The 27245-nt window shown below is 46.0% G+C and overlaps 1 protein-coding gene and 1 long non-coding RNA gene across 2 annotated transcripts in view; one reads left to right on the forward strand and one right to left on the reverse strand.

Annotated features, from left to right (window-relative positions):
- Eepd1 (endonuclease/exonuclease/phosphatase family domain containing 1) overlaps nucleotides 1-26868 on the forward strand; it is a 117163-nt gene extending 90295 nt beyond the window's left edge. The window contains exons 4-8 of the mRNA XM_027939636.2: nucleotides 9680-9790; nucleotides 14336-14470; nucleotides 16841-16979; nucleotides 25055-25249; nucleotides 26164-26868. Of these exons, the coding sequence (XP_027795437.2) occupies nucleotides 9680-9790; nucleotides 14336-14470; nucleotides 16841-16979; nucleotides 25055-25249; nucleotides 26164-26363 (780 nt within the window). The 3' untranslated portion in view covers nucleotides 26364-26868. The remainder of the gene's footprint in view (nucleotides 1-9679; nucleotides 9791-14335; nucleotides 14471-16840; nucleotides 16980-25054; nucleotides 25250-26163) is intronic.
- On the reverse strand, nucleotides 3472-13237 carry LOC117794913 (uncharacterized). The gene is made up of 3 exons (XR_004618789.2): nucleotides 13172-13237; nucleotides 12553-12679; nucleotides 3472-3879 (listed from the first exon to the last, which is right to left on the reverse strand). It is a non-coding gene; the product is annotated as an uncharacterized lncRNA (long non-coding RNA).
- Nucleotides 26869-27245: the final 377 nt, after the last annotated feature.

The following is a 27245-nucleotide window of genomic DNA, read 5'->3' on the forward strand; positions in this document are numbered from 1 at the left end:
TGCTGAGGAGCTGCCCCAGAGGTGGCCCACAGTGAGGAAGGAGCTGGAAGCTTGTGGCTTCTCTGGCCAAACAAGGATGGGGCCTGAGCTTTTAAAGCAGGGGTCCCTTACGTGCTGTGAACCCTGAGCCATGTAGACGGGAATAGGCATAGGCTGCCAGTCCTCGACCCTACCGGGGAGAAGTCTGTCCATGTGTTGACCTCCCTGTGAGAACCATCGTGGGGGTGCGTGACTTAGGCATTAGTGACAAAACTGAATACCAGGGCGGTGATGGAGCAGGTTTTATCTCCAGCAACCTACAGGTTGGAATGTGTGGTGCACGCACACTTGCGCACCCTACCACCACACAAGCCCGCCCGTGTCATTTGTGACCTCTGAGAGTGCATTTGCACGTTAGAGTGGACCAAACTCGAGTGGTTTTCGTCCTAGGTGGCCCACACATTGGCACTTGCTGGCTGTGACTGACCGGCCATGTTACCCTTTTTGTCCCAGTTTCCTCAGGTGCCAAGTGGGCATGTCATTGCCTACCTCAGAGTTGCCGTCAGGTCTGCACATGAATGTGTGGAAGTGCCTGCCACGTGTTTGGCACCTCACGAATGCCAGTCCCCTTTCCCTCCTCAGTCTGCCTCCCTCAGTCTATTTTTGTTTAATTTTTTGTTTGTTCTTTTTAGTTCCATGTGACAGTAGAATGTATTTTGACATATTATACATACATGGGTTGAGGGGACCCTGAGGAAGGCTGGTGCAGGCTTTGAGGGGCCCTTGTTTTGGAGTTCTGAGCCTTTGGAGAGTTGATCCAGTGTCTTATAAATGCCATCAGCTACTTCATGGAGTTCACAGGGCAACCATCATGGAGAAGGAGGGAGAAAGGAGTTCTAACGTTTGTGAGAATCTTGTCCGTCCCCTCCGCTTGCCCTCTTTTCTCCACCCTCTCCTCCCAGAGTTCTAGAATGATACTATTTTAGAACTGGACGGGGCCTTGGATGAGGTCATCACCTTTTTCCCTTCACTTTACCGATGGGGAGACCGAGGCCCAGTGGTGTTCAGGGATGTCCCCAGGGTCCCGGGAGCTCTCCCTGGCTCTTCTCCTTCCATTCCGTAATGTGGCCCTCTGAGGAAACTGCTGAAGCGACAAGGAAACAAGCCCAGTTTTTCTTTCTCTAGTGGAAAAGGCGAGTAACTCACTGGGACTCTGAGTAGCGAGGATGAATGCCCTCCACTTCTCCCTTCATGGGCTCCTGGACTTCTGGGCATGGCTCCTAGAGGAGGCATTGTTGTGTGATGGCTTCAGAGTGGCCCAGGAGCCCCAAGGCGCCTTGCTCTCGTTCCCACTTTGGACCAAGCTGCCCTCCCCACCCCCTCTAGGATGTGCTGAGTGTCTCCCTAAGTTGTTTGCATTTGAGCAAAGGTGGCTGCACCTGGTCCTGGCTCTGTGGAAACACAGCTCTTCTCTGAAGCACTTAAGCCAGTGAGCAGTCTTCCTGCTCCATAAGGTTGAGGGGGTGAGGGTGGTGTAGCTCCGTCGCAGAGCACATGCTCAGCATGCTCAAGGCTCTGGGTTCCAGCACCAAACAAATAAAGAGAAAGAGAGAAAAGACTGAGGGAGGAAGGAGGTTGGAATGCTCTGCGTTCTCTGCGGAGCCCCATCTCTGTGGAGAGACTTGTCGGGGCCTTTAAGGCTGACAAGCAGAACTGGGAAAAGTATACACAGCCTTGCAAAACATCGACATTTTGGTATTTTAAATATCCTGGGAACACTTTGTAATCAGCTTACTTGTTATATGTAGGCAGCCAATCATGGTTATTATTTAATTTACAGTAAATAAATAACTAGACTTTTACATTGTTCAGTTTTCTCAGAGAGTACATGGTCACTTCTTTTTATTTATTTATTTATTTTGATACAAGGGATTAAACCCAATGTACTTTACCTCTGAGCTACACCCCAGTCCTTTTTTTAAAATTTTTTTTATTCTGAGGAGACAGGGTCTTCATGGGCTGTAACATTCCTTAAGTTGCTAAGTGTCTCCCTAAGTTGCCGAGGCTGGCCTTGAACTTCTGATCCTCCTGCCTCACATTCTGGAGTTGCTAGAATTGCAAGCATTTGCCACCATGCTTGCATGGACACTTTTTGTTGTGTGATGGCTTCAGAGTGGCCCAGGAGCCCCAAAGTGCCTTGCTTTCGTTCCCACTTTGGACCAAGCTGCCCTCTCCACTTCTGGGATGTGTACCTATGTTTGCATTTGAGCAAAGATGGCTGCACCTGGTCCTGGCTCTGTGGAAACACAGCTCTTCTCTGAAGCACTTAAACCAGTGAGCAGTCTTCTTGCTCCATAAGGTTGAGGGAGGGAGTGTGGTGTAGCTCAGTTGCACACGCGTGCGTGCTTGTGTGTGTGTGTGTGTGTGTGAGATGTAACATTGTTTATCTATTGCTATTTTTAAATTGGAGCTTTATATACATAAAGGTAGAATTCACTGTGCTATATTCATTAGTGTACATAGTGTAATTTTGTCTATTTTATTCCATATTCCTTCCTTTTCCTCTCCTTCCTCGCTCCCTGTCAATCTCCTTCCTCTCCTCCACCAACCTTCCCTCTTTTTGTGGGATCTGTCCCCCCACCCCTTTTTCCATACTTCTCTCTAACTCGCGCATATGGGAGAAAACATTTTACCCTTGACTTTCTGAGTCTGACTTATTTCACTTAGCACGATGTTCCATCCATTTACTAGCAAATGTCACAGTTTCATTCTTCTTTATAGCTGGGTAAAACGCCATCATCACTCACTTTTTAATGACCTTTAACCATTCCCAACTTGCCCTCCATGTGAGACTCACTGGTTTCTCACATGGGCTGTAACATTCCTATGCTTGAAGGTCCTTAGGAGCACAATCCTTTGTTTAGCATTAACATTTCTAAACATCTCTCTTCCCCCCCCCCCAGGTCCTATGTATTCAAGTGAAAGTTCAGTCTCTTGACCTTGCATGACTGAAGACAGGGCTGCTTCTCTTTGTGATGGCAATATATCTTTATAAGGAAAACTCACCTGGGCTTCTTTATCCACCAAAAATAGACTGTGTTTTTAGTAGCCACCACAGGGAGCAGGGAGGAAATTGGTCGTTAACATATGGGAAACTCATTGTCAAAGGGAAGTCACGTCCAGAATCAGGAAAGCAAGTGAAACACCAACCCAGGGAAGCAACTTCATCTGGGAATTTGACTTCACCCCAAGAGTTCAAAGTGAAAACATACCCTCCCCACCCATCCAGGAAGCAGGATAAAGTGGCCATTTGGTGTGGTCTTTAAAATGCCTACCAGGGCTTCTGATGTTCTGTCTCCAATTAACAGTGCAGTCTCTGTTAGCAGCTCATCTTTGCAAATTGCTCACGGAACCTGGGTTTGGTTTTAATGTGACTGGAAAGGGAAGTTTAAAGGGCATCTGAGCCTGGTGGTTAGTGGATAAGCCACCCAGTGAAGTTGGAACACCTTTTTATTTTCATTTCCCCATCGGAGATGGGTTATTCTTTTCAAAAAGCAGGAAGAATTCAAAGTAAAGAAAAAAGTCAAAAGTCCACGGGCACACACACAAAAAAAAAAATCCGCTGATTTTAATCTTTAGAGCCCTTTTGTCACTGCAGAGATAAGCTGTCAGCTGATTCAGGGCAGACCCATGATGCAGGAAGTTCTGAGGTCATGACCAAAGTAGTTTTGTCTTTTAGGAGTAGGCATTTCCAAATGCCAGCACATGGGCACCTTGTAGATTGCTGCTATGATGTCTGACTTTGAGGCTCCTTGTTGTCAAACCCGGAGGTGGGGTGTGGTCCAGGGATCTTCATCAGTCACTTTTTGATCTCTGGTTGTGTTAGTCAGGTTTCCATTACTGTGACAAAATAACTAAGATTGTTAACTTTTAGGGAGGAAAGGTTTCTTTTGGCTTACTGTTTCAAAGGTATCTTGGCCCATTATCTTTGGACCTATAGCAATATGGTTCATCATGGCAGGAAACCTGTGGTTAGAAGTGTTCAATTCATAGTGACTGGGAAGCAAAGGGAGAAAGAAGGGGCCATGATCCTAATGTCCATTTCAAGAACACACCCTCAGTGACCTAACTTTCTCCCAGTAGGCCCACATCTTAAAGATTCCACCACCTCCCCATACACCATCAGCCAGGGATCAAGCCTATGGGGGAAATTTTATATCCAAGTGTTAGTACGGTTAACCTTCTGACCAGCTGGTTGTTGGGTAGGTACCAAAGAACAAGAGTTTTACCCCTACCCCAACCCCACATTTGGTCTGACTCCAGAGAAACAAGTCAAGTTTGTGGTAGTTCTTGTAACTTATTTTGGGAGAGAGAAGCAAAAGAGGAATTCCCAAGGAACAATTTCCCATTGAATTATTCACTCATCAAATAGCCATTGCATGCCTATTGTGCACCCACCTCCACCAGGGGCATGTTATCTCCCAGGATTATCTGCAAAGAGCCATAAGTCAGATGCTTTCAAAGTGTGGGCTGTGAAAGCTAAAGAGTATTCGTTTTGAATAATAAAACTATCTTTCAAAATCACAGGTATTAAAAACTAGGAAGGCAGAGCTCCAAATGAACAATCCTCTGCTTGTCTGAGCTTCTCAAACTTGTTTAGAATTGCTTAGGGAACTTGTACCAAGTATACATCTTGGCAGTAACCTCCGTAATTCAATCAGTCAGTCAGGTATAATAGAATCTGCTAATCCATCCACTGTTTTAAAATCAAGAGCCAGCTTAATTCTGATAAAAAGAGGCAGTAAGTTAGCCAAAGGTTTGAGAAGCACAAGTAGGGCTGTGGCCATTTTCAGGATGTATAGATCAGAATTACCCGAGAGACTCTTTCAAATAACACAGTCCCCCTGCCATCCCAGCCATTTTGACCTTTCTGCGTGGCGAGCCACTTGTATCCGTAAGAGTATTATATCCTTCTTTTAGTTATGTGAGTGAAACAGAAAATTTGACAACCAGCTGATCACAATAAAATGGTTTAAGACAAAGAGTTCAGATTGGGAGCTCTCAGAGGATGGTTTTGTTTTCCTTTGAAATGTTTGGGAGAAGGGATCTAAGGATTCAGTAGAGGTGGGCTGGCTGGCCCCAACCCCTTAGAACCTACCATGCTCTACCTTTTACATCCGCATGGACAGGAGGTGATGCAGCCCGTAGCAGAGCTACTCTCAGAACCCCCCTCAGACTTATCAGCTGTGTAATCTTGACTTGAAGCCCATGCTTGCACTTAACCTTTCTGTGCAGCACTCTGCTCATGAATAGCTGGTAACTATGGACCGTGAGATCCAGGAGAGATGATATGCTCAATAGCATCTGCCTCAGGGCCTACCAACAGGAAGGCTCTCCAGAAGACTTCTGGAAGCTTCACAAGCTCATAAATTCCCCCAGGGGCTCCTGTGAACCTGCAGACTCTGATGTGTCTAGTCTCCAGCAGGCTTGGAGTTTTACATTTCTAGCAGGCTCCCTGGTGAGGTCTTTGCTGCTGGTCTATGGACCACACTTTGAGTAGCAAGGAACTAAAACACACTTCCCTCTTTGGGTTTGCTGTGAACTATTAGTACAAACAGTAACTCAGTTAAGAAACTAGAAGGTTTTTTCCCAGTCCTAGAAATAGAAGAAAGTACCTACCTCTTACTCAATTCTGATCAAGGAAATTAGGGCATAGAAAGCTTTTAGGCATCAGCACTTACCTTCCTGGTCTCTTAAGTTATTAGTTGTTCCTAGTAATAGGTCTCTGATGTGGACTGAGAGTATCAAGAGCAAGGCTCCAGATGTGCAAAATTAAGATGGCCCATAGGGTCAGGGATTTTGTCTTCTTAGAGTTTCTTGAGTTTAGCAGTGAGCAATATAGTATGGGATACAAAATAAAGAAAAATGTAGTGTCTTTCATTCATTATGTTTTAGTCACTTTTTTCACTGCTGCAACTAAAAGACCCCACCAGAACAACTGTAGAGGAGGAAAGATTTATTTAGGGGCTATGGTTTCAGAGGTCTCAGTCCACAGACAACAGGCTCCATTCTTTGGGGATGAAGGTGAGGCCAAACATCACAAGAAGGGTGTGGTGGAGGGAAGCAACTTCATTGGTGGTCAGGAAGCAGAGAGAGACTCCACTGGCCAGATACAAATACATACTCCAAAGCCATGCCCCAATTGCCACCTCCTCTAGCCACACCCACCACTTCAGTTACCCCTCAGTTAATCCGTACCAGGGGATTAAATCACGGATTCGGTTAAGACTCTCTCAACCCAATCATTTCTCCTCTGAACCTTCCTGCATCATCTTACATGTGAGCTTTTGGGGGACACCTCGCATCCAAACCGTAACACATTGTATCAACTTTTTAACTTCAGAATCATCTGGCAAGACTGTTACATGCCGATTGCTGAGTCCCACCCCAGTCTTTAAGTAGATCTGGGATGGGGCCTACTTAAAGAATTTACATTTTTAACAAGTGCCCCATGACACTGGTGATCTCACATTGACTAGCCCAGCCTCATCTTTGAGAGCAGTGAGAGTTGGCCTGGGCCACCTCTTTCCCATCAAAGTGGTGTTGCCAGGAAGGGGAGTAAGTTTGGCCTATGATCAGGTATTTGAATGTCCGGGGGGGGGGGGGGGGGTTAGGAGAGATTAGATTTCTCAGCAGGAAGAACCATCCTGTTGGCACTGCTGGCTGTCTATAGACAGTGTGTCCCATACAATAGTGTTCCCAGAGGTAGGGGCTCTCTAACCTACCTGGTTGGCTAATCATCCTGGTGGGGATTTTTTTTTTTTCTGGTGCATATTATAAAGAACAGTGGGTTTTGTTGTGGCATACTTATCTACGCATGCAACAATTCTATCAGTTCTACTTCCCAGTACCTTCCTTTGCCCACCCCTCTCCCCTTCCCCCTGATGGTGGGGCTTTTTAAAAATAGAGCCTCCCCATGTGTCCTCAGATTCATATGAGCAGTCAGGCTCAGGACCTCTTGTGAAGAGAATGGTAGAGCACCAGGTGGCAATGGAATGCTGCTGCCCTTCTTAATGATTCTTGGAGTCAGTTCTGCTGGTCACCCAGCAAGCAAGGAAATCAAATCCTTTGTAAAAGTACATTTCCTCACTGGATTCCTAAAGTTATAGTACATAATTCTGGCTGTGTTTTCCAGTGTTTCATTCCCCAACAGAGAATGACTTCCAGCCAGGAGCATCCAGCCAAGGGGATTTCATCCAGGGTGCCCCCCTGAACCCCACTCAGGAATGACACTGTCCACAGCCACTCTGCACCAGACATTCTTGAGAGTGAAACTTGTGATAAAAGACATAGATGACCAAATTCCAAAGAGGACATTCCCCAGACACTCAGTAAGCATAGAGCTTAAAGCCTGCAAAGAGATTAAAATTGAGGTAGCAGTTGAGATAAGAGACCCTTTGTTTTTCATGCACAGATGTGAAGACTAGTCTCCCATCAAGTTTTCTAATCACCAGCAAATGAGTGTCATGCCTGTATCAGGTGTGGTTTATAAAAGGTGACCAGGCACAGTCCCTGCCCTGATGGAGTCTACTGTTGGAGAAGGCAGATACTAAATGACTCACGAGGAAAGCAGCTCTGTCTAAAGCAGACCTCCCAGCATGCTCCCTCCCCTTGCCCATTTTCATTTTCTTCATAGCACCTATTACTGGGACAGTGACTGGCCAAGTCCTTGCTTATGCCTCGTAGTCCTTCTTACAGAGTAGAAAATGTGGGCACAAAGACCAGGCCTTTCACCTTGGTCTCATCCAGCCCCCCGGCACCCAGCAGGGTGTGAGAGCAGGTCCCTGCAGCTGAGGCCCAGAGGGGACTGCCAGGAGGCTGCTAGCCAATGGCTATCACTAGCACTGCCAAAATCTAGGATGGATACATACGAGGGCCCTGGACAGCCACAGTGATTCTCAAACCTCGGCTTATATAAAGATCGCCTAGAGGGCTCGTTACCACAGGGACTGCTAGGCCTCCACCCTGGAATTTCTAGTCCAAAATATCTAGGATGAGGCCAGAGAGCTTACAGCAAGTTCCCGGGTGATGCTGATGCTACCAGTCCCAGGACCACACTTCAGTGTGGCCCCGTCCTACCTAGTGGATAGAAGGAAATAGATTAGATGGCAGAGAGGCAGGAAGGCTCCTTAGAAACCATACCAGTGGCCAGGGGAGAGGAGATGGGCTCAGAAAGGGGACTGTAGACCGAGGGGGAGCACCACAGTCAGATACAAGTAGAATCCCACATTCTGTGAGGGATAGGACACAAGGGAGGAGAGGGATGAATCAGAGCAGCGAGGAGCGTGGGAGTGCCATGAATAGATAGGGGCAAAAGTTGGGGAGGGGATGGAGGTGTCCCTTTGGGACATGCTGTTTAGAAGTTCTGAGGAGACCTTCAGATGGAAATGTTAAAGGGGTCATTGGAAGTACAGTTCAAAACTTAGGGAAAGCTGAACCACAGCTGTAGATTTGGGGTCTTTCAGATAGAGGTGTAAGCTGATTCAGGGTCGGGATAAATGAGCTTGATGAAGAGCAGCTCATTGGAGCAAGAGCTCAGAAGGAAGGTAGGAGATACCATCACTTGTAGGGCGTGCAGAGAAGGATGTGAGTGGAGTGTTCAGAGGTGGCAAGGGACAAGAAAGTGTCTGCCACCAGGGAGGGGCAATATCAGTTATTGGAATATCTCAAAAACTGGGCCCAAATCTGACAGATTCCAGGGCCCCCTCAAATGAACCAGCCTCAAGAGAATGTATCAGAGGAGCTGGTCCAGCTGCTGTGAAGTCGGTAGTTTTCCTCCTTCTCATCCCACTTTGTAAAAAAGTAGAATTTTACTTTGCCTCAGTGATAAAGTCACTTTATGGTTCGCACGCCACCTTGTAGAACCTGCATAGCCAAAAAGTGTTTCCATTCATATTCATGGGGCATCATCCATGCATGACAGAAGAAAACCAAGGCAAAGACCCTACTGTGGTGGCACAGGCCTATAATCCCAGTGACTGGGGAGGCTGAGACAGGAGGATCGCAAGCTTGACAACTTAGACTCGTCTCAAAATAAAAAATAAAATGGACTGGGGAATATAGCTCAGTGATAGAGCACCCTTGGGTTCAATCCCCAGTGCCAGGGGTGGGGGAAAGAATACCAAGGTGAACAATATGGGGGTTCATGATTAAGCTGAGGGTCATTTGTCGCCCTCTGTAAGCTAATTCTGGGGAGAAAATTATCTTTTTTTCCCTTTTGGATTTTACCCTGATCTAGATCTTCCTGGGGACCTTGAATCCACTGGGTTTGCAAGCATAAAAAGGATTCTCACAGCTCTTTCTGAACTGTTTAGGCAAGAATTAAGGTTACGGTGAGAATCGATTTCTGTGAACTGAGTCTCCAGGTGATAATTTGGAGTTTCACAGGTGGATGGTTTGCTTTTTAATATGTGATGCTTATTTAATTGTCTGCATCTTTGTGAGCTCTGGGTTTTGTTTTGTTAACTTTTTATTTATTTATTTTTTCAGTTGATAGGTAACACCGTGAACCCTGGTCTTTGAGAATACAGAGATGAAGTTTAACAAGTCTCTGAATGATTTGTGGTTATTCAGAATCGCAGCATCCTGCCCCTGAGGCTGCCGCTGTGAGCACTCACTAATTTCTGCTCTGTCTTTGCAGTTCTGTGCGGAGCTAAACCAGCCCATCCTGCCCAACATTCGCAAGTGGAAGGGGCCTCGGGGCTGCTGGAAGTCTGTTGTTGCTGAGAATCCCTCAAGTCCACTCCAGAAGGTACCCTCTCCTGTAAAACCTGGCCTTTGTTTTCACTTTATGGAAACCTACTTTTTTCTCCAAAGATGTTTGAAGATTTCCTTTGCCAGTAGGAAGATTTTCCTTTTCCTTTGATGCAATTTCTACCCAGTTTTTCAGTCTTTGCCATTTCTTTCTTTTTAAAAAATATTTTATTAGTTGTTAATGGACCTTTATTTATTTATATGTGGTGCTGAGAATTGAACCCAGTACCTCACACACGCTAAGCAAGTACCACTGAGCCACAATCTCAGCCCCATCTTTTTTTTTTAAGGATAGATTTTTTTTTATTCTAATTAGTTATACATGACAGCAGAATGCATTTCAATTTATTGTACACAAATGGAGCACAACTTTTCATTTCTCCAATTGTACATGATATAGAGTCACATCATTTATGCAATCATACATGTACTTAGGGTAGTGATGCCCATGTTATTCCACCATCTTTCCTACCCGCATGCCCTCCCCCCTCCCCTCAATCCCCTCTGTTCAATTCAAAGTTCCGCCATACTTCCGATGCTCCCTCCCCTGATATGGATCAACATCTACTTATCAGAGAAAACATTTGGCCTTTGGTTTTTTGGGATTGGCTTACTTTGCTTAGCATGATATTCTCCATCCATTTACCTGCTAATGTCAATGTTTTATTCACTTTTAAAGCTGAGTAATATTCCATTGTGTGTATATGCCTCAGTTTCTTTATCCATTCATCCATTGAAGGGCATCTAGGTTGCTTCCACAGTTTAGCTATTGTGAATTGAGCTGCTATAAACATGGAAGTGGCTACGTCACTGTAGCATACTGATTTTACTACTAATTTTAAGTCCTTTGATATGAACCAAGGAGTGGTATAGCTGGGTCAAATGGTTGTTTCATTCCAAGTTTTCTAAGGAATCTCTATATTGTTTTCCAGAGTGGTTGGGCCAATTTGCATTCCCACCAGCAATGTCTCAGTGTACTTTTTTCCCTATACCCTCACCGACACTTATTGTTGCTAGTATCCTTGCCATTCTGACTGGCGTGAGATGAAATCTTAGAGTAGTTTTGATTTGTATCTCTCTAATTACTAGAGATGTTGAACATTTTTTCATATATTTGTTGATAAATTGTATATCTTCTTCTGAGTAGTGTCTGTTCACTTTGCCATTCATTTCTCATGCCCTGGTTCTCATTTTATGTTCAGATCAGGAATGGTCTCCTTCCCAGATGGAAATGGGAGGTTAGAATTTAGGGAGGAAAAACCCTGTCCAGGACCAAGGCAGCAAATGAGTGTTTCTGTCCATTGCCCTTATAATCCCTAGCCACCATTCCTCTGCCACATCTGTGGAGAGCCCATTATTCATTGACTGAAAACTTGAGATTCACCTTAGTTCATACATGAAGTATTTGCTTTCAGTAGTGGGAATTATGAACATAGAAATGCTTTATTGAAATCTTTTGCAGATTTTTACTTTTTATCAGTAACATTCATATAATTATGGATAAATCTCTGTCTATAGACATTTTTGTTCTTACATATTATATTCCACATTTATTCATCTTGAAATGATTAGCATCAGTGGGGTATTAGATTTTCAAAAAGATTCCTGATAATTACTCATGATTTGAAAAACATATGATTTTATAATTCTCCCATAAATGTAGATGTTACTTTTTGTCACTGGTATACCTAGTGTGCTTGTAAACACATGTGAATTGCACTTGTGTGATTGATATTTACAACTTGGGCTCTTAAATCCTAAATGTATTCTGGATTGAAAGTGTCTAACCATTTATTTTTATTGGTCATAAGCTTCTATTTATTGCTGTTGAAAATAGGCCCCTATTCTTTACAGCTACCACTAAAAAAAAAAAAAAATGCATCTAAGTTTCATTTCTCTGGGCTCAACATGGGGTGGAAACAGCAGCTGACCATGAGTCAGCGCTCTTCCCAGCAGGCTGACATGCAGCTGGAGTGGTATGCATCTAGTCCCAATGGCCTTAGCCCAGGGTTCTCCCCTCCGTTCACACAGAAGTGATAAGAACTCCATCTGTTTCCTATCAAAATAGCACTTTACATGTATGTGGGTGTTTGGGGGTCCATGAGGCTCTTCGAGTCCACTCCACACACTTTCTTCATTCATTTAACAGCTCGCTCATGAAAGGTGAGTTACTCTGTGCCGGGCCCTATGTTCTGTGCCATATGTAAATTGGTGAGAAAAACAGACCCTGAGACCCAGCTCTGTCCATGTTTACTCTTTACAGAACCTAATATTGATCCCAGCCCTTCCTTCAGGAAGCTCACAGTCTGTTGGAAGGACAAGAGAGGCATCCTGCTCCAAGTGGGAGAGTCAAGGCCTTTGAGCAACAGAATGCAGTTGCAGAAAGAACTGAGTTCCAACCACTTATCTCTCTCTGTCTCTATTCCTTCAACTGTACAATGGGAGCAATAGCCCCTTTCTTAGCCCACAGCATGAGACCTGGTTCTTAAAAGATAGCGTACACTGGAACTTTAGAATGCTTCAGTAGCAGAGCACAGGCCAGGTCCCAGGGATGTGAATGCCCAATAGTAGACTAAGAGCCGTGCCTGTTGTGAGCTGCAGCTGCAGTGTCAGGTCTAGCCAGTCATGGAGTATTGTTGGCCAGAATGGTCTAGTCCCCCAGATTCATTTTCATGTGAAATTTATTGAATTTTAAGTATGAACAGATAATCCAAAAGGATGTTTTAAAATGTGCGACTGAATGAGTCCAACAAAACATACCTGCAGGTCATGAATGAACAGTCTCTAGACAAGTGTGAGAAAGTCATAGCAGCAGCTGCCAGATCTCCAAAGTCTAGAATATGTCCAGGTGTCTTCTGCTCAGTTCTCTCCAGTCCTTGCCTCATAACTGGAGGGGCAGTTTACACATGAGAAAGTGGAAACCTCAGAAGAAACAATTTGTCCCCAAGCTAGTGTATCACCAGGTAGTCAGGTGGTAGTCAGACTTCAGCCCGGTGAGCTACCTTTGTGGGAAAATCTGCGCTCCTCCATGGCTGTTCTCAGCCACCTGTATCAGGGGGTTGGGAAAGGCACCCAGGAAGGGGTCAAAAGCCACTGGTAGAGAGAGTAGTGTATATAGAAACGTGGGGGTAGGAAAGGCCCAGGGCTGCTGGGATCACATTGAGTAGGTGTGAGAGGTAGTATTGAAGAGGAAGGTGCAGAGTCCCCCATAAGGGCACCAGGGATCCCTGGAAGTTTTCAGGCAGGAGGTTTCCTTTGGCTGCACGGCTGGAAGAATAGTTTATGGGGAGACGGGCTTATCCGCAAAGCCAACAGGGTGATCGTATTTACCCGCTCTACACCTGAGGAAACGGAGGCTTAGACCAGCAGAGTGGCTCACCTGGGATGCAGAGGGACTGCGGCCCAGGTCTTCAAATTCTCAAACCACTCTTCTCCAGTAGGTAGGCAAGGAGATCCTGACAATCTGGAAGTTCCCCTGCTGGGCCCCCTCCTCCCTCCCACCTCCTAAAGCATACACATTCAAGTGAGGTGTGGACCTGAGCTAAAGTTGGGGACTCTCAGTGGCTGCCCAGGAAGATGACCGTGCAGGATCACTTCCTCTCCTTTTACAACTTAAAGGAGTAGTGACAAGCATAGCCGGCCTGTCTGATGACACTGATGGCTCCCGGGCCACGGGCACTGAAGAAGTGTCCTGATGACCAACAGAGCCTGCAGAGGCTGGGGTGGGCTGTGCTGTGGAGTCAGGCCTTTCTTCTTTCCAGCAATACCCGAGGGGCAGTGGCAGACACAGGCAGATTCAGAGCAGCCTTTCCAACTTCCAGAGGCGGCAGGGGGTTAGCTCCTGACTCTGCCCACAACACCCCAAAATCTGTCTGCCTCACCCACCAGCCTCAGCACCTCTGTCCTAGGCTTCAGACCTCTGTATGCTTCCCCGTTCCTCTGCAGAGGGGCCTGGACCAGTTCCAAACCATCACAACTGTTAGCTCTGACCTCCGTTGACCCAGCAAATATCCAAGCACTTACTAGGTGCCAGTCCCCATTTGTGGTAAGCAGCAACTAATCAATAAGCCAAACACATCCCTTGCAGTCTTATTTTTGATTCTCAGCATTGCCATTTAGGGCTGTGGGATTAAGAGAAGTTACTTAACCCATCTGAGCAGCAATATCCTCATCTGGCAAATGAGGGTATGAGTTACTGCCTCAAAGCATGTGATGATGTAAAAGATCTCTCTGCCTGGTCAGGATTTCCCCTACCTCCCTCCAGAAGGGAAGAACAGAGGCCACACTGACTGTATGCAAAACTCTGAAATTGGCAGTGTATGAAACTATTTTGAAGAGTGAGCTGTGGCTTTGGTGGTATGCTTTTTGTTACAGAAACAATTCCTGTGTGTGTGAGTGATCTCCTGGAGCGGGACCCTGTTGTTCTCTCAGTCTATCTAGTCCCTCGGACATCTTTCCCCTGTGCCGGGCTCTTTTCCTTGTGCTGGGATGCACCTTATGGACTTAGAACTGGGCACCAAGACTGTGTCCTTCTTTGCTGCAGGGGGCCGGGTTCTCAGGATTCCTGTGGGATGCAACAGCCGGTGTGGAGCTGAGAGACGCTGCGTCACAGGAGAGCTCGCCCAGCAATGGACATGGGAAGCCCACGGGCCCTAGCCCATACCTCGCGAGGTTCAAGGTACCCTCTTCATGTCATCTGCACAGCCAGCTCCTTGTAAAAAGGAAAACAAAAAGTTTCTTTTGTAAAACCAAGCAAGAGGAGCCTTGTGTTCAGCTCTTTGCCTTGATTTGGTTCTCTCTGAGTTGGGTCAACACCTGCTCCTAGGGCTTCCTTGGCAGGTGACCTTGCCCAGTGCATACATGAAAGAGATCTGGAGGGACTCTCAGCCCTGATAACTCTGACACCTGGACAAGGAGGAAGAGAAGCCCTGCCGCGCACACCTGCAGTCCCAACTACTCAGAAGGCTGAGGCTGAGGATCTCATGAGCCTGGAAGTTCAAGGCCAACCTAGGGAGACCCCCATCTCAAATTAAAAAAAAAAAAAAAAAAAAAAGAAGAAGGTGATCATATAGCCAGTTCCCAAACCCAACATATCAGAAGCACCTAGGAACATTTTCTTAAAATCACAGATTTTTGAGACCTTATCCCAGTCAGAATTTTTAGAATAGGGCCTGGGACTGTCTATTTTTCAAAAGCACCTTGAGCAGTTCTTCTGCTGCCTGGCACTGGCTACTAAAGCCCTGCATTTGGCAGTGGCTGGGTTGGGGGTTACAGAGCTGCTCTCAGCTGCTTCTCAGGCCTCATATCCTTATTACCAAGGAGAGTTGTCTGGAGGAGATCCATAGGAGCTCTGGGTGGAAGCACCAGAGTAGCCCTGTGGCTGGCATCTCCAGATGCGCCCAGCCCTCAAGGGAGCCTCTATCTCACAGAGTCAGGGAGCAGCTACACAGATTGGTCTGAGTGTCATCCTGAATCCACCTGGATGCCCTTGGGAAATATTAATAGACAGCAAAATGCCTAGAAACTGGGCAGCAAAAGGGAAGAGAAGCCAGGAGCTCAGACAGGTCCCCACACTGGCAGTGAATGGAACTTATCTTCATGGTACTTAACTGTGAAACCCCAGGATGGGCAGAGTGGTCCCTCACTATGGAGCCCAGCAAGCCCATCCCTTGCTGGGCCTGGAGACTCCCTTCATTCTGTGTGCTCCATAGCAGTTCTGAAGCCTGGGAGCCACCCCTAACCCCAGCATAGTTTATCTCTGGCCAGAGCCCCCTGTGTTGGAGGTTAGAAGGCCACCCATGCCCTCTCACATTTGTACCTACAGAAGCGGGGCAGGGCTCACACACCAGAGTATCTGCTGTAGTCCCCATCAGCACCTCTCACTCCCCTGCCTGTGGTATTGATGGCGTTCTGCCTGCACAGACACACCTGCGGTGCTGATGTGTGAGTCAGCCAGATTTGGTCTTTACAACCTCCTAATACCACATGGGGCCACTTTTTTTACTTCGAGTGGCTGTTCTGGCTTTGGCCAAGCAGGGCAGCAGTCAGAACCAGCTAGTGTCATTAAAAGGCAAGCGGTTATTAATAGGCCGATAAGAAAATGCCATGGTGTCATGATCAGTGGGCCTAAATCCTCTAAAGTGGTACCCTCGCCAGGCACTTGACCTCTTGAATGTGACTTTAGGTCATATTCTAGGACAGGCTTGTGGTCTGTTACAGAGAGGAACTTATCCCTTCAGGCAGTACGTCCCAGCCCTGGCCTCAGGGTGGTTTCTCTGTTAGTTAAGGCCACAGCTGCAAAGCTGTCAGCCCAGATGGGTGGTGGTTGCAAACCAGGATCATATCTGCAAAACAAGACTGTCTACTCCATTCCATGGGGACTCCCCCTACCCCTTCCTTTCTTGTTAGTGTTTAATGTTTGTTGCTATGACAAATGGAAGGGCAGGATTGCCCAACTCTGAGGAGCTGAGCAATACTGCGATGGCCCAGAAGATAAACTGGCCTTATATGTACATGCCTGCCAACCGCAGAAGCTAAACAGGGGGGTGCAGGACTGGGGTGCACATCCTCTGTAGCTCAGCTTCTGTGAGCTTTGGGGGTTCACATGTGTAAAATCGGGTGAAAGTGAACATCAGGACAGAGTGGGCCCCAGAGGGACAAGCATTCAAAGGGGATTGAGTGGGTTATGTGTGGAGTTGGGGAAGAAACAGAACCCACAGTGGATCCTAGCAGGGGAGCCTCCGCATTTGTTCACAACCACTTGCTGAAGGTACCTCCTCCTCTATGGTGACTTAGGAGGAAAAAATAAAATCTGACACTTCCAGATAGATCCAATTTTTCAGACTCTAGGGAGGAGTAAGGGGGGGGGATATTGGAGGGTGGACTGGTAAAGCAAAATTGGTCTTGTTCCTGTAGGTTTGTGCTTTGAACAGTCCCCCGGGGTATGAGCTGGCCTGTGTGGCCAGCCGTGTGCATGGAGCTGTTGTAACTGATACAGCAGACGTGGGCGTCTAAGCCTTTCCCTGTTACCTTGTTCCCTGATGCCCAGGTGGGAAGTAATGACTTGACCCTCGTTAACCTTCACCTGGCGGCACTGGCCCTCCCCGGGGGAGAGAATCCAAGCAAGAACCACAGTGACGGCCACCGGTTGGCCAGCTTTGCACAGACCCTGCAGGAAACCCTGAAAGGTAGGAAATGGTCTCAGTGACCGGGATCCACTTCTGCAGGGCAGGCAGCAGGAGCCTCTGCCAAGTTCGATCTCTCTCTCTGAAAAGAGCATCATGGGCACAGGGGATGAACACACCCCTGTGTCTCATGGAATCCCACTGACCCAGTGTGTGGTCCCATCTTTGTCTCTGTGGATCTGGGGTGTAGGACCAAGGCATTGGCTTTTTGGCTTTTCAGCCTTTCTTGGATGGAAAGAATTAGGGGAAACAAATAAAAATATAATACCATCCATCCCTATGGTGACTCATCCTAGGTCCAGCTGCCTCAGACACCCACTCTGGGGTGTAAGTGCAGATCTGTACTCACTCTTGTGGAAGAGTGACCGGAGGTGACAAGGGGAAATGGCACACCCCTGTGAGTGGCAGATTGAGTTTTTTCCCTGATGAGATGCAGATCGTGATCTCAGATCCTTTAAGTCACCATGGGAGTTCAGATACACCACCGAACTGCTTCGAACTCCATCTGGTGAGGGAAGGGATAGTCCTCACCTCCCAGGAGTATGCAGAAGGGAAGTACAAGAACGGAGGAGGATTTCAGGATACACAAATTGACTCTAAAACACCACAAGGTTTAAAGAAGGCTGAAAAGAGCAGGGCCTCAGGAGAAAGGACACCCTTTATCTCTAGCCGCTACCTGCTAACACAGGTTTCCTGCATTGGGTTGACCCGAAGGGAAAGTCCACATGGCTGTAAAGATGGCAATACGTTCAATGTGGCTCGATTTTTCAGAACAGCAGCCTTCTATCACGGAAGATGTGCAGCTGGAGACTTGGAAGTCTCTATTTTTGAATCTTGAACAATATTTTCTAGCTTTCTAAGACTTCTGCTTGATAAATTGCCCTGTTTCCTTTTTAAAAAAAAATATTTTTTTAGTTGTAGTTGAACGCAATACCTTTATTTTATTATTTATTTTTATGTGGTGCTGAGGATCGAACCCAGCACCTCGGACGTGCTAGGCAAGCAGTCTACAGGTGAGCCCCAGCCCCAAATTGCTCTATTTCTTAAATGAAGGATTCAATAAAGATTCAGCTATGAAAATATTTCAAACATTGAGCTTACATTTTAAAAGTATTTTTTTCTATTATAATAAAATACACAGATTGTAAAATGCCATTTTGATCAGTTTTAAGTGTGCAGTTCAGTGGCATTAGGTGCACTTACACTGTAGTGGAGACACGACACCATCCACCTCCAAAACTTCATTATCTTCCCCAGCTGAAACTCTATCCATTAAATACTAACTCCCCATCTCTTCTTCCTCCCTTCTTCAGCCCCTGGAGACCACCATGCTGCTTTCTCTCTATGAATTTGACTGCATCCACTCATCTGTAGGGGGCACTGCTTCCACCTGGGGACTGTTGTGAATAGCACCACTACAAACACGCTTACACAAGCTTACGTTTTGAACCAGGACCTGCTCTGATCGGGAGGTCAGATTCGATTAGCAAAGTCCACTTCTCCTTAGGTGATGAGTCCTCAGGCTAAGAACAAGCAGAAGAGATGTTTACGCTGAGATGCCCCATCCAGGAAGTAGCTGCTGCGTAGGAAACTGTTCACCCACAGTTGGTCTTTCCCCTGAGAATGACTTGATAGCATTTTATATCTGTGGACATCTCCATTGTTCTCCATCTTAGACTATTCTTTACATGGAAGCTAAAAGGAAAGATGTCAGTTCCTAATTTCTCTGATAGTCTTAAGCAGTCACCATTTTTTCTCAGATATCCAGGGAGGGATCAGGTTTTTGTCAGGAAACAGGTAGGTTATTGTTCCAAACTGCCAAGGGACTGTTGACCCACAGCCTGGCTTGGCCTTGACCTGTCCATTTAGGGACAGTGACTTGTACTCCCTGTGTCCCCTACTTGTTAACTAATATCCAGTTAATTGTTAATGGGTAACACTTCAGAGCCAGGGATTCAGGAAGTGCCACAGCCTGTCTGGGCACAACAAGGGTGAATCAATGAACAGAAGGGTTCAGCTCCAACTAAGATAAAGACTGCATTTCCCACAGCAAACAGAAATGATTCCATTTGCCAAGTCCAGGCCTTTCCGCCTTTATCTGGAATGTGCTCCTGGTTGACCCCAGCAGGTCGTGTGCCAGTGCTCTGATGAGATCATCTTCTTTCAGACTGGACCAGGGCTGGGAAACAGGGTCTCCCTCTGTGAACTCAGCAAGCAAGGAACAGGGTGCAGAGTCAAGGTTGGCATCTGGTAGGGTGTACCTCAGTGGAGACCCATTCCAGTGGTGGTCACTGGCGCTTTATAAGTCTAGGGGATCTAGACTTATAAAGGAAATCAGCCCCCCGCATTCTCCCCTTACCTCTGGGAACTAAAGAAACAAACCACTAGGCCCCCACCACCCACTCCAGGCTGATGGATGTCAAGGAGGCCAATCTGGGTTTCTGCAAGCCTGCAAGAACTGCCTCCTTTGCATTACCCACACAGATTTAGCTGCAAGAATAATCCAGATGAACCCATCCAAAGACAGAACCTTTGTTTTCACTCCCAAGTCACACACAACTGGTTGGTTGACCCTTGACACCAGCCTCTTCCTGCTTTCAGTACTGTCTTTTTGGGTGGTACCAGGGATTGAAACCAGGAGTGCTTTACCACTGAGCTACTTCCCCAGCCCTTTCTATTTTTATTTTGAGACAGGCTCTTGCTAAATTGCTTAGGGCCTCTCTAAGTTGCTGAGCCTGGCCTTGAACTTGTGATCCTCCTGCCTCAGTCTCCTGAATCACTGTGACCACTAGCATGCACCACCACGTCCAGCTAGAATTGTTTTTCTAACCAGTTTTTGTTAGGTATCCCAATGAAAATCTCCCTCATTCCACAGGAACCTTCTGCCTCCATCTTCCACAACTGTCATTTTTCTTTGAAAATCAATAAATGCAGCATTTCTCTGTTCTTTCAGAATCAAGCTGCACTTTAGTTTTGAGGTATTCCTAGGGCCCATTCTGATCAATACACATGTGATCAACACTTATGTGATCAACGTGTGCTTCTCTCGCTGGTGCCGCAAGCACTGTTCTAAGCTCACATTCTGGTAGCTCCTCAGTCCTCACTCTGTGAAGAGCCCTGGATTAGAAGACTGGCTCTGTGATCTTTGGCAAACTGTTCAGCTTCTCAGATGCTGAGCTTCCTACCTGCAGAGAGGACAGGGTAATAATGGCACCCACCCCATGGGGTTGTGACAGTTAAATGGCAGGCTGTCCACGAAGAGGTCAGCACAGAGCCCAGCACACAAGAAGGACTCAGGGACTGGTCATTAATGCTGGCTAAGAACAAGTTATTCTCAAATGGCTTTCCTGTTGAAAGTTGGTACTTATGTCTCTAGACAGCCTGGGCTCACTCTGTTTTGAGTGTTCAGGTTACTGTGATCTAGGTCCTCACAGTGGAGCCGCAGGGGAGGCACATGCCTGTCGCTTTGTTCTTGGCGTCCTCTAGAGGAGAGAGTCATCTGCAGTGCACGAGTACCCTCTGGTGGTGTCTTCTGTCATTTCACTTGGAATTTCTTGCCCCGTAGACATTACTGAAGCGTATTCATACCGAAGAAAAAGATTTACTGCACGTCTCAGATATTTTTATGATTTGACTTAAGAACTAAGGGTAGCTCTTAGAGATTCCCTTAAATCCTGCCTTTCAAATTGTTACATAAATGCCACTCCCTGGGTCATGTGTCTTCCCTGAAGTGAACCCTTGACCAGAAGGGTCAGGCAGAGTCCATGGGAATCCCTGGCTGCAGTTCATTGTTCTTTCAGAAGTCCTATTCGCTTTGCTTCTTGGTAAATACTTCAGAACTATTCCACTTCCTGTAGGAGTATATCATTCTGTGGGAGAAATGTCTCACTCTCAAGAGAAAATCTTTATCCTCTGGCCTTGATATTACTCTGTAGTCTTAAACTCCAGCAGAAATTAATTATTTGTATATAACACTCTTGTTAATCTGGTTCAGGAGACTCAGGCAAGGAGACCTGAGTGCATGTGAGAGGCCCCATGCCAACCACTTTCTAACCATTTGCAGTAGCAACCAACAGGAAGTGAACAATTCTCTCCATTTTTTCAACTAAAAGTTTGCCTGAGGCCAAGGAGCTGAGAGGTGGCAAAAGCTCAGATGCCATCTCAGAGTCATTCAGCTGTTTTCTCTAGAATTGGGGCCAGGAGCCAGTGTTTCCAGATAATCTGCTCTGTAGGGTTTTGATTCATTTTCAGTAACTCTCTGTGGTTACTCTTCCGCCTTTGTTAATTTGGATTAATAAAGTGAAACAAAGACTTAAGGAGAATGGAGACAAAAGAATCACTGCTCCTCTTAGAGAATATGACTGTCGGTTTATTAAACTGAAAATAAATAATCCCAGCAAAAGAATTATGAAAACTGGCTAGTTCAAAAAAAATGAGAGAAGAAAAATGAATTTTGTGATATGTTATCAATAATTCCATTGAAAAATATAAAGAGCAAAAGCACACATTCATAATAAAATAAAAGATCACATTCATAATAAAAATTTAAAATATCAAATACTTGGAGATATGGTGATAAAATAAGGATAACTATAAAACTACTAAAGAACACTTAAAAGGACTTGAATCAATAAGCATGTAGTTCTCGGGTGGGAAGACTCCATAATTCAAGAAATCCATCTGTTTCATATCTTTGTGTGTGTTTACTGCACCAGGTTTCAGCTGTGCCCTGGGAGTGGTTCCCAAGCCTGCTGCACACATAACCCCTGAGAGCTGTAGGAAACACTGAGGACCAGGCCACCAGAGAGTACACCAGCATCTCCATGCCCCTAGGACCCCTGATTTCTGGGGGTGAAACTCGGGCATTAATATTTTTTGGAACCCACATTGTCCCAAGGGCTTTTTAGAGAGTCTCCCTCCTACTTCAATTAGAGCAGCTCCATTTGTACCCATTTACTTTGCAGGCTTCCTACAGGGTTTCATTTGAGAACAGGAATTTCCAGTTAAAAAAAAATCACACACACACACGTATACACATATGGGACAGAGGTTATAGCTCAGTGGAAGAGTCTTTGTCTGGCACATGTGAGGTCCTGATTTTGATTCCCACTACCACAAAAATGAATAGATAGATAGATAGATAGATAGATAGCCAGCCAGCCAGGTTTGGTGGTGCATGCCTGTAATTCCAGTGGCTTGGGAGGCTGAGGCAGAAGAATAGCAAATTCAAGGCCAATCTTAGCAATCTAGTGAGGCACTAAGCAACTTAGTGAGACCTTGTCTCAAAAAATAAAAAGTGCAGAGGATGTGGCTCAGTGATAAAAAACCCTCTGGATTCAACCCCCAGCATCTAAATAAATAAATAAATATAAGGAAAAAAATGTTTGAAAACTACTGATTTGAAGCAGATCCATCTCTAGGATACACTGATAAGCAGAAAAATTAGGTGAGATCTGATAGATGACATTGCTATGATTTTTGTGAAAATAGATGAACTTGTCTGTTCATTTATGTGTAGAATAGTAGGAGGCATAGGAACAAGGAACAGTGTTCTCTGGCCAGCTAAGAATAAGAACATTAAATGAAGTTGACATTGGTTTACTAAAAAAATCAAATTTTAATTTTCAAATCACATTAGCTATCAATATTCCAGTAATTTTAATGAAGGGTTATTAAAATGTATTATAGTACCAGCTCAAGAATAGATGCACAGGAGGGGAGAAAGCTTAGAAACAGATACATGATGCTCAAGATGTTTAAATGACAGGTTGGTTTTACAATTTAGTTGAGAAAGAAAGGATTCTTCAAGAAATGACACTGTCAGAGCGGTCAGTTGTTTGTGGGAAAAATAAAAGTAAATTCTAAGCAGGGTAAAGAACAAAACATTAGAGATGATGTTATAAAAAATTCAGTGAATATATATATATATGTGTGTATATATATATATATATATTTTTTTTTTTTTTTTTTGGTACCAGGGATTGAACTCAGGAGCACTCAACCACTGAGCCACACCCCCAGCCCTATTTTGTATTTTATTTAGAGACAGGGTCTCACTGAGTTGCTTAGTGCCTCACTTTTGCTGAGGCTGGCTTTGAACTCGAGATTCTCCAATCTCAGCCTCCCGAGCCACTGTGATTAAAGGCATACGCCACTGTGCCTGGCTCTAGGAAAATTTTGTTAGATAGTAGTACATAAAAAAATTACACACCTGTGCTTAGTTGATGTGCTTCAACTGGTCATAGATCAAATGAAAAGGCAAGTGAAGACCAGAGAAAGAAAACAGCTCTGAGATATAATATATGAAGAGTTCATGTAGGTCAATAAATAAGCCTCTAGTACCATATACAAAGAAGAGACATGATGAGCCAGCCAGCACCCAGATCTCAGTTTCCAACACTATTCTCAGATAAGGGCTCCTGAAGAAGGGCTTCAAGGACAGGATGATCCTGGCGCATCTTGGCCACTCGGGAAAGATGAAGTGCCCACACCAAACCTATGGTGGGTATGTGTCAAAAGGAAACTGGAGCCAACAGAAAGAGCTCCCGAAGATAGAAGCTAGAAAAAATGAAGCAACAAAGTAACATATTAGTGGTTTATAACTCATTGTATAAAATAAATAAATATTCAGGAGTCCATACTGATACAGGTGATTGAATAAATTAATAAATGACGTAATCCCAGTGGCTTGGGAGGCTGAGCCAGAAGGATTGAGAGTTCAAAGCCAGCCTCAGCAAAAGCGAGGTGCTAAGCAATTCAGTGAGACCCTGTCTCTAAATAAAATATAAAATAGGGCTGGGGATGTGGCTCAGTGGTTGAATGCCTCTGGGTTCAATTCCTGATACCGCCCCCCCAAATTAAAAAATAAATCACAAAGAAGAGGTAAATCTCCTGCACAGCCGAATTTCATATAATTTACATAGAGACGGGCAACCCCAAAGAGAGGAAAAGTGACTACCAATAGAAAGAGGCTTCCATTTTCACGTACCAAGCTAATTTTCTTCAGTGGGGATACTCAATGTTGATAAAGGATGCAGAGAGGGGAACTTTCTTACCTTGCTGGGAGGGTTGACACCGGAGCAGCCTTTGGAAACTAGGCTGGCACAGTCTCTCCAGTGTCTGGACTGGTGGCCATGTTGTTTTTCTGTCCTAGATTAAGGACAGAAAGCAGGGATACAGATATTTGAATGAGTTTCTCATTTCAGCATTATTTACAGCTTTGGGAATAGCCTTAGAAGTTATCCGCAGCAGGAGAATTATAAATCATGTCCATCACCATGGGTGATGGATGCTGTAGCTGCTCATTGAAGGCCAAGGAGGGACCCAAACTTTCCCCTGGTCTAGTGATCTGATTTAATTAATCCTCAGGCAGATAGAGCACAACTGCCAATCAGGGAGTAGCATTGCTTACCTCTCCAGCCTCATCTTGAGCATCTGGCTTCTTGACACCCTAGATGGTAGAAGCATCCAGCTATTCTAGGTACTGCCCCCAACACATACACATGAAACCAGGCAGTTCCCCAGCTCCCTGCCCTTGTGCGGGTTCCAGCTCACCTTGCTGCCCTGAGTACTCCTGCACATACTCTAAGACCCAAGTGAGCCATCACCACCTCCAGGGAGCTCCCTGACCCCCCTTCCTTGTGCTATATTCTCTGTGCTTCTGGTTTGATACTCAAACTCCACTCTTGTCTGTCTGTCCATTAGATTGTGAGCTCCTCGAGGGCAGGAGTGTGTTTTATTCATCTCTGAATCACCCGCACAGTAGGACCCGAGAAGGTGCTCTGTAAATGTCTGTTGGGCTTTTGTTAAACATGTGGGCAAGACCCTAAGGCCTTTTTCCACCATTGGATTCGAATAGGGGTGGTTTCTGTGTTACCTCTCCTCTCCAAATTAACCTCCTCTTAAAGTTCGGGGGCAACAGTTGCACAAAACATTTAGAAAAATAGGGAGAATGAGAAACCTGCTGTAGTCCTCACCCTGGAGAGTCAGCACAATCCCATTTCAAGTGACTGAGGTCAAGGTCGAGTTTTGCTTTCTACTTGCTCCTTAATTCCTAATTTTCTTCCTTCCACTTATAGGAGAAAAAGATGTCATTATTTTAGGGGATTTTGGCCAAGGACCAGATAGCAGTGACTATGATATCCTGAGGAGGGAAAAATTCTACCACCTGATCCCTGCCCACACCTTCACCAACATCAGCACCAAGAATCCTCAAGGCTCCAAGTCTCTGGACAACATCTGGATCAGCAAAAGCTTGAAGAAGGTGTTCACAGGTAGGGGAGGACTTCCTCATGCTTCCCCATGTTGAACAATGCAGTGCTATCTTGCCTCCTCTGCGGAATTTATGGGGAGAGAAGGGGTCACCATTTAGGTAGTGACCATATAAGTATCATTCATTTGGAGACACTTTTAAGCATGAAGGGGTGTGGCACACAATTAAAAGGTGCCGGACTGATCTCAGGCAAACCTCATTATAGATCATCCCTGTAAATTAGCAGAGTTTGGCTAATTCCCAGATGAGCTGATAACTTACCTGAACTTTAGTCATTCAACAAACATTTGTCAAATGTTCAGACACTGTGTTGTGGATGGGACTCCCCAACATGCTGTTATCCGGTGAGCAGCGTCAGGAGGAAAAAAGTGCTCAGTGCTTCACAAGCAGCAGGGTGTGGTGGGTCATCTCTTTTCTCAGGAAAAACAACCATTCTCCCCAACTATAGCCTGCTGAGTCAGGAGACAACTAATCAGCAAAAAGGAGGGACAGAGGGAGGGTGTGTGTGTGAGTGTGTGTGTGTGTGTGTGTGTGTGTGTGTGTGTTGCTGGGGATTAAACCAAGGTCTAGGCAAGCTGTCTGCCCCTGAGCTGCACCCTAAGCCTCATAGTAGGATCTTTTGATGAAAGACTAAAACAGTGGTTCTGAACCCTCCCTAGACATTTACCAAGTCTCCAGATGCCTATTATGCTTCACTAAGAAATTTTAAAATAATAAAAGTAGCAATGCCTGGGTCCCCCATGAGTCTTAACATGCAACCAGGACTGAGAGACCCTGGGGACTGGAATTTCTAGTCCGGGGGACAGGCACTCAGCTCTTGGAGGCGGACTCTTAGGGATCCCTCCGCTGACACATGGGCCGCTCTGACCTTGCACCTGCCGGCCTGATTCCTTGGTCCCTTCCCTCTCCCTTCAGGTCACTGGGCTGTGGTGAGAGAAGGTCTCACGAACCCTTGGATTCCAGATAACTGGTCCTGGGGCGGAGTGGCTTCTGAACATTGCCCCGTGCTTGCTGAGTTTTACACAGAAAAAGACTGGAGCAAGAAGGAAGGTCCTCGGAATGGCAATGGGGTCACCTTGGAGCGGAGTGAAGCCAACATTAAGCATGAGCGATGATGACCCCTAACTTGATTTTTTCGCCCCCCCGACCCAGCTGGACACAGGCCAGGAGTTGGCCCTTCCTGGTGACAGTGCAGGCCCTTTCCGTCTTCATCTGAGGAAGTCTGCACATGGGTCGTGGCCCGCTGTTTCCCTCGGGGACATTTAGGACCTCTCCTGGTGGGTGGGGGAGCATGTTGGGCCCTTGCTGCACCAGGCGGGCACAGCAGCAGCCCACAGAGGTCTGAGATGTCTCCCCGGATGCACTGAGCTCAGCAGCGTGGGGCTGTCACTGCTGGTCGCTTGGCCACGTGAGAACAGCCTCAGAACTGAAAAGCCCAAGCCCTGGCTGAGCCATACCAGAGCGCTGATCTCTGACCCACCAGTATGTGATGTTCCGGCTGCAAATTGCAGAAAGCTTTTAACTGTGATTGAGCACTCTTCTCAAATATTTTGAGTGGTGATTTTTAGTTTGTTTTGAAAAAATAAACAGATTAACCTGCCTGGCTGCAGTGAGAGCGTGGGACAGGTTTCTCTGCTGCGTGTTTTGTCACCTTCCTCAGGTCCTCTCCTTGGAGCTGTGGCCCACCCTACCCCCTTTACTCTCCACCCTAGACCTGCAGGGGTGCCTCTCCCACCCTGTCACCTGGCCTTGGCATGCTGCAAAACCTTTCTTTTATCCCCCTCCCTTCCCCAAGCTCCTTCTCGTCCTGACTCCTTTGCCGGACTAAGAGGTCTTGAGCACCCCTTGGGCTTCTGGGCACTTCCCTATGAGAGGAGAATTCTATCCCAAGGACATCTCCTCCTCCCTCCTTCCCACCCACTCATTCTCCATCAGATTCCTAGCCCAGAGCCTCCCCTTCATTGATTGCTGTGAATATACAATTGGGTTTCATATCC

Source organism: Marmota flaviventris, chromosome 1, assembly GCF_047511675.1.
Source record: "Marmota flaviventris isolate mMarFla1 chromosome 1, mMarFla1.hap1, whole genome shotgun sequence".
Taxonomy (NCBI): domain Eukaryota; kingdom Metazoa; phylum Chordata; class Mammalia; order Rodentia; family Sciuridae; genus Marmota; species Marmota flaviventris.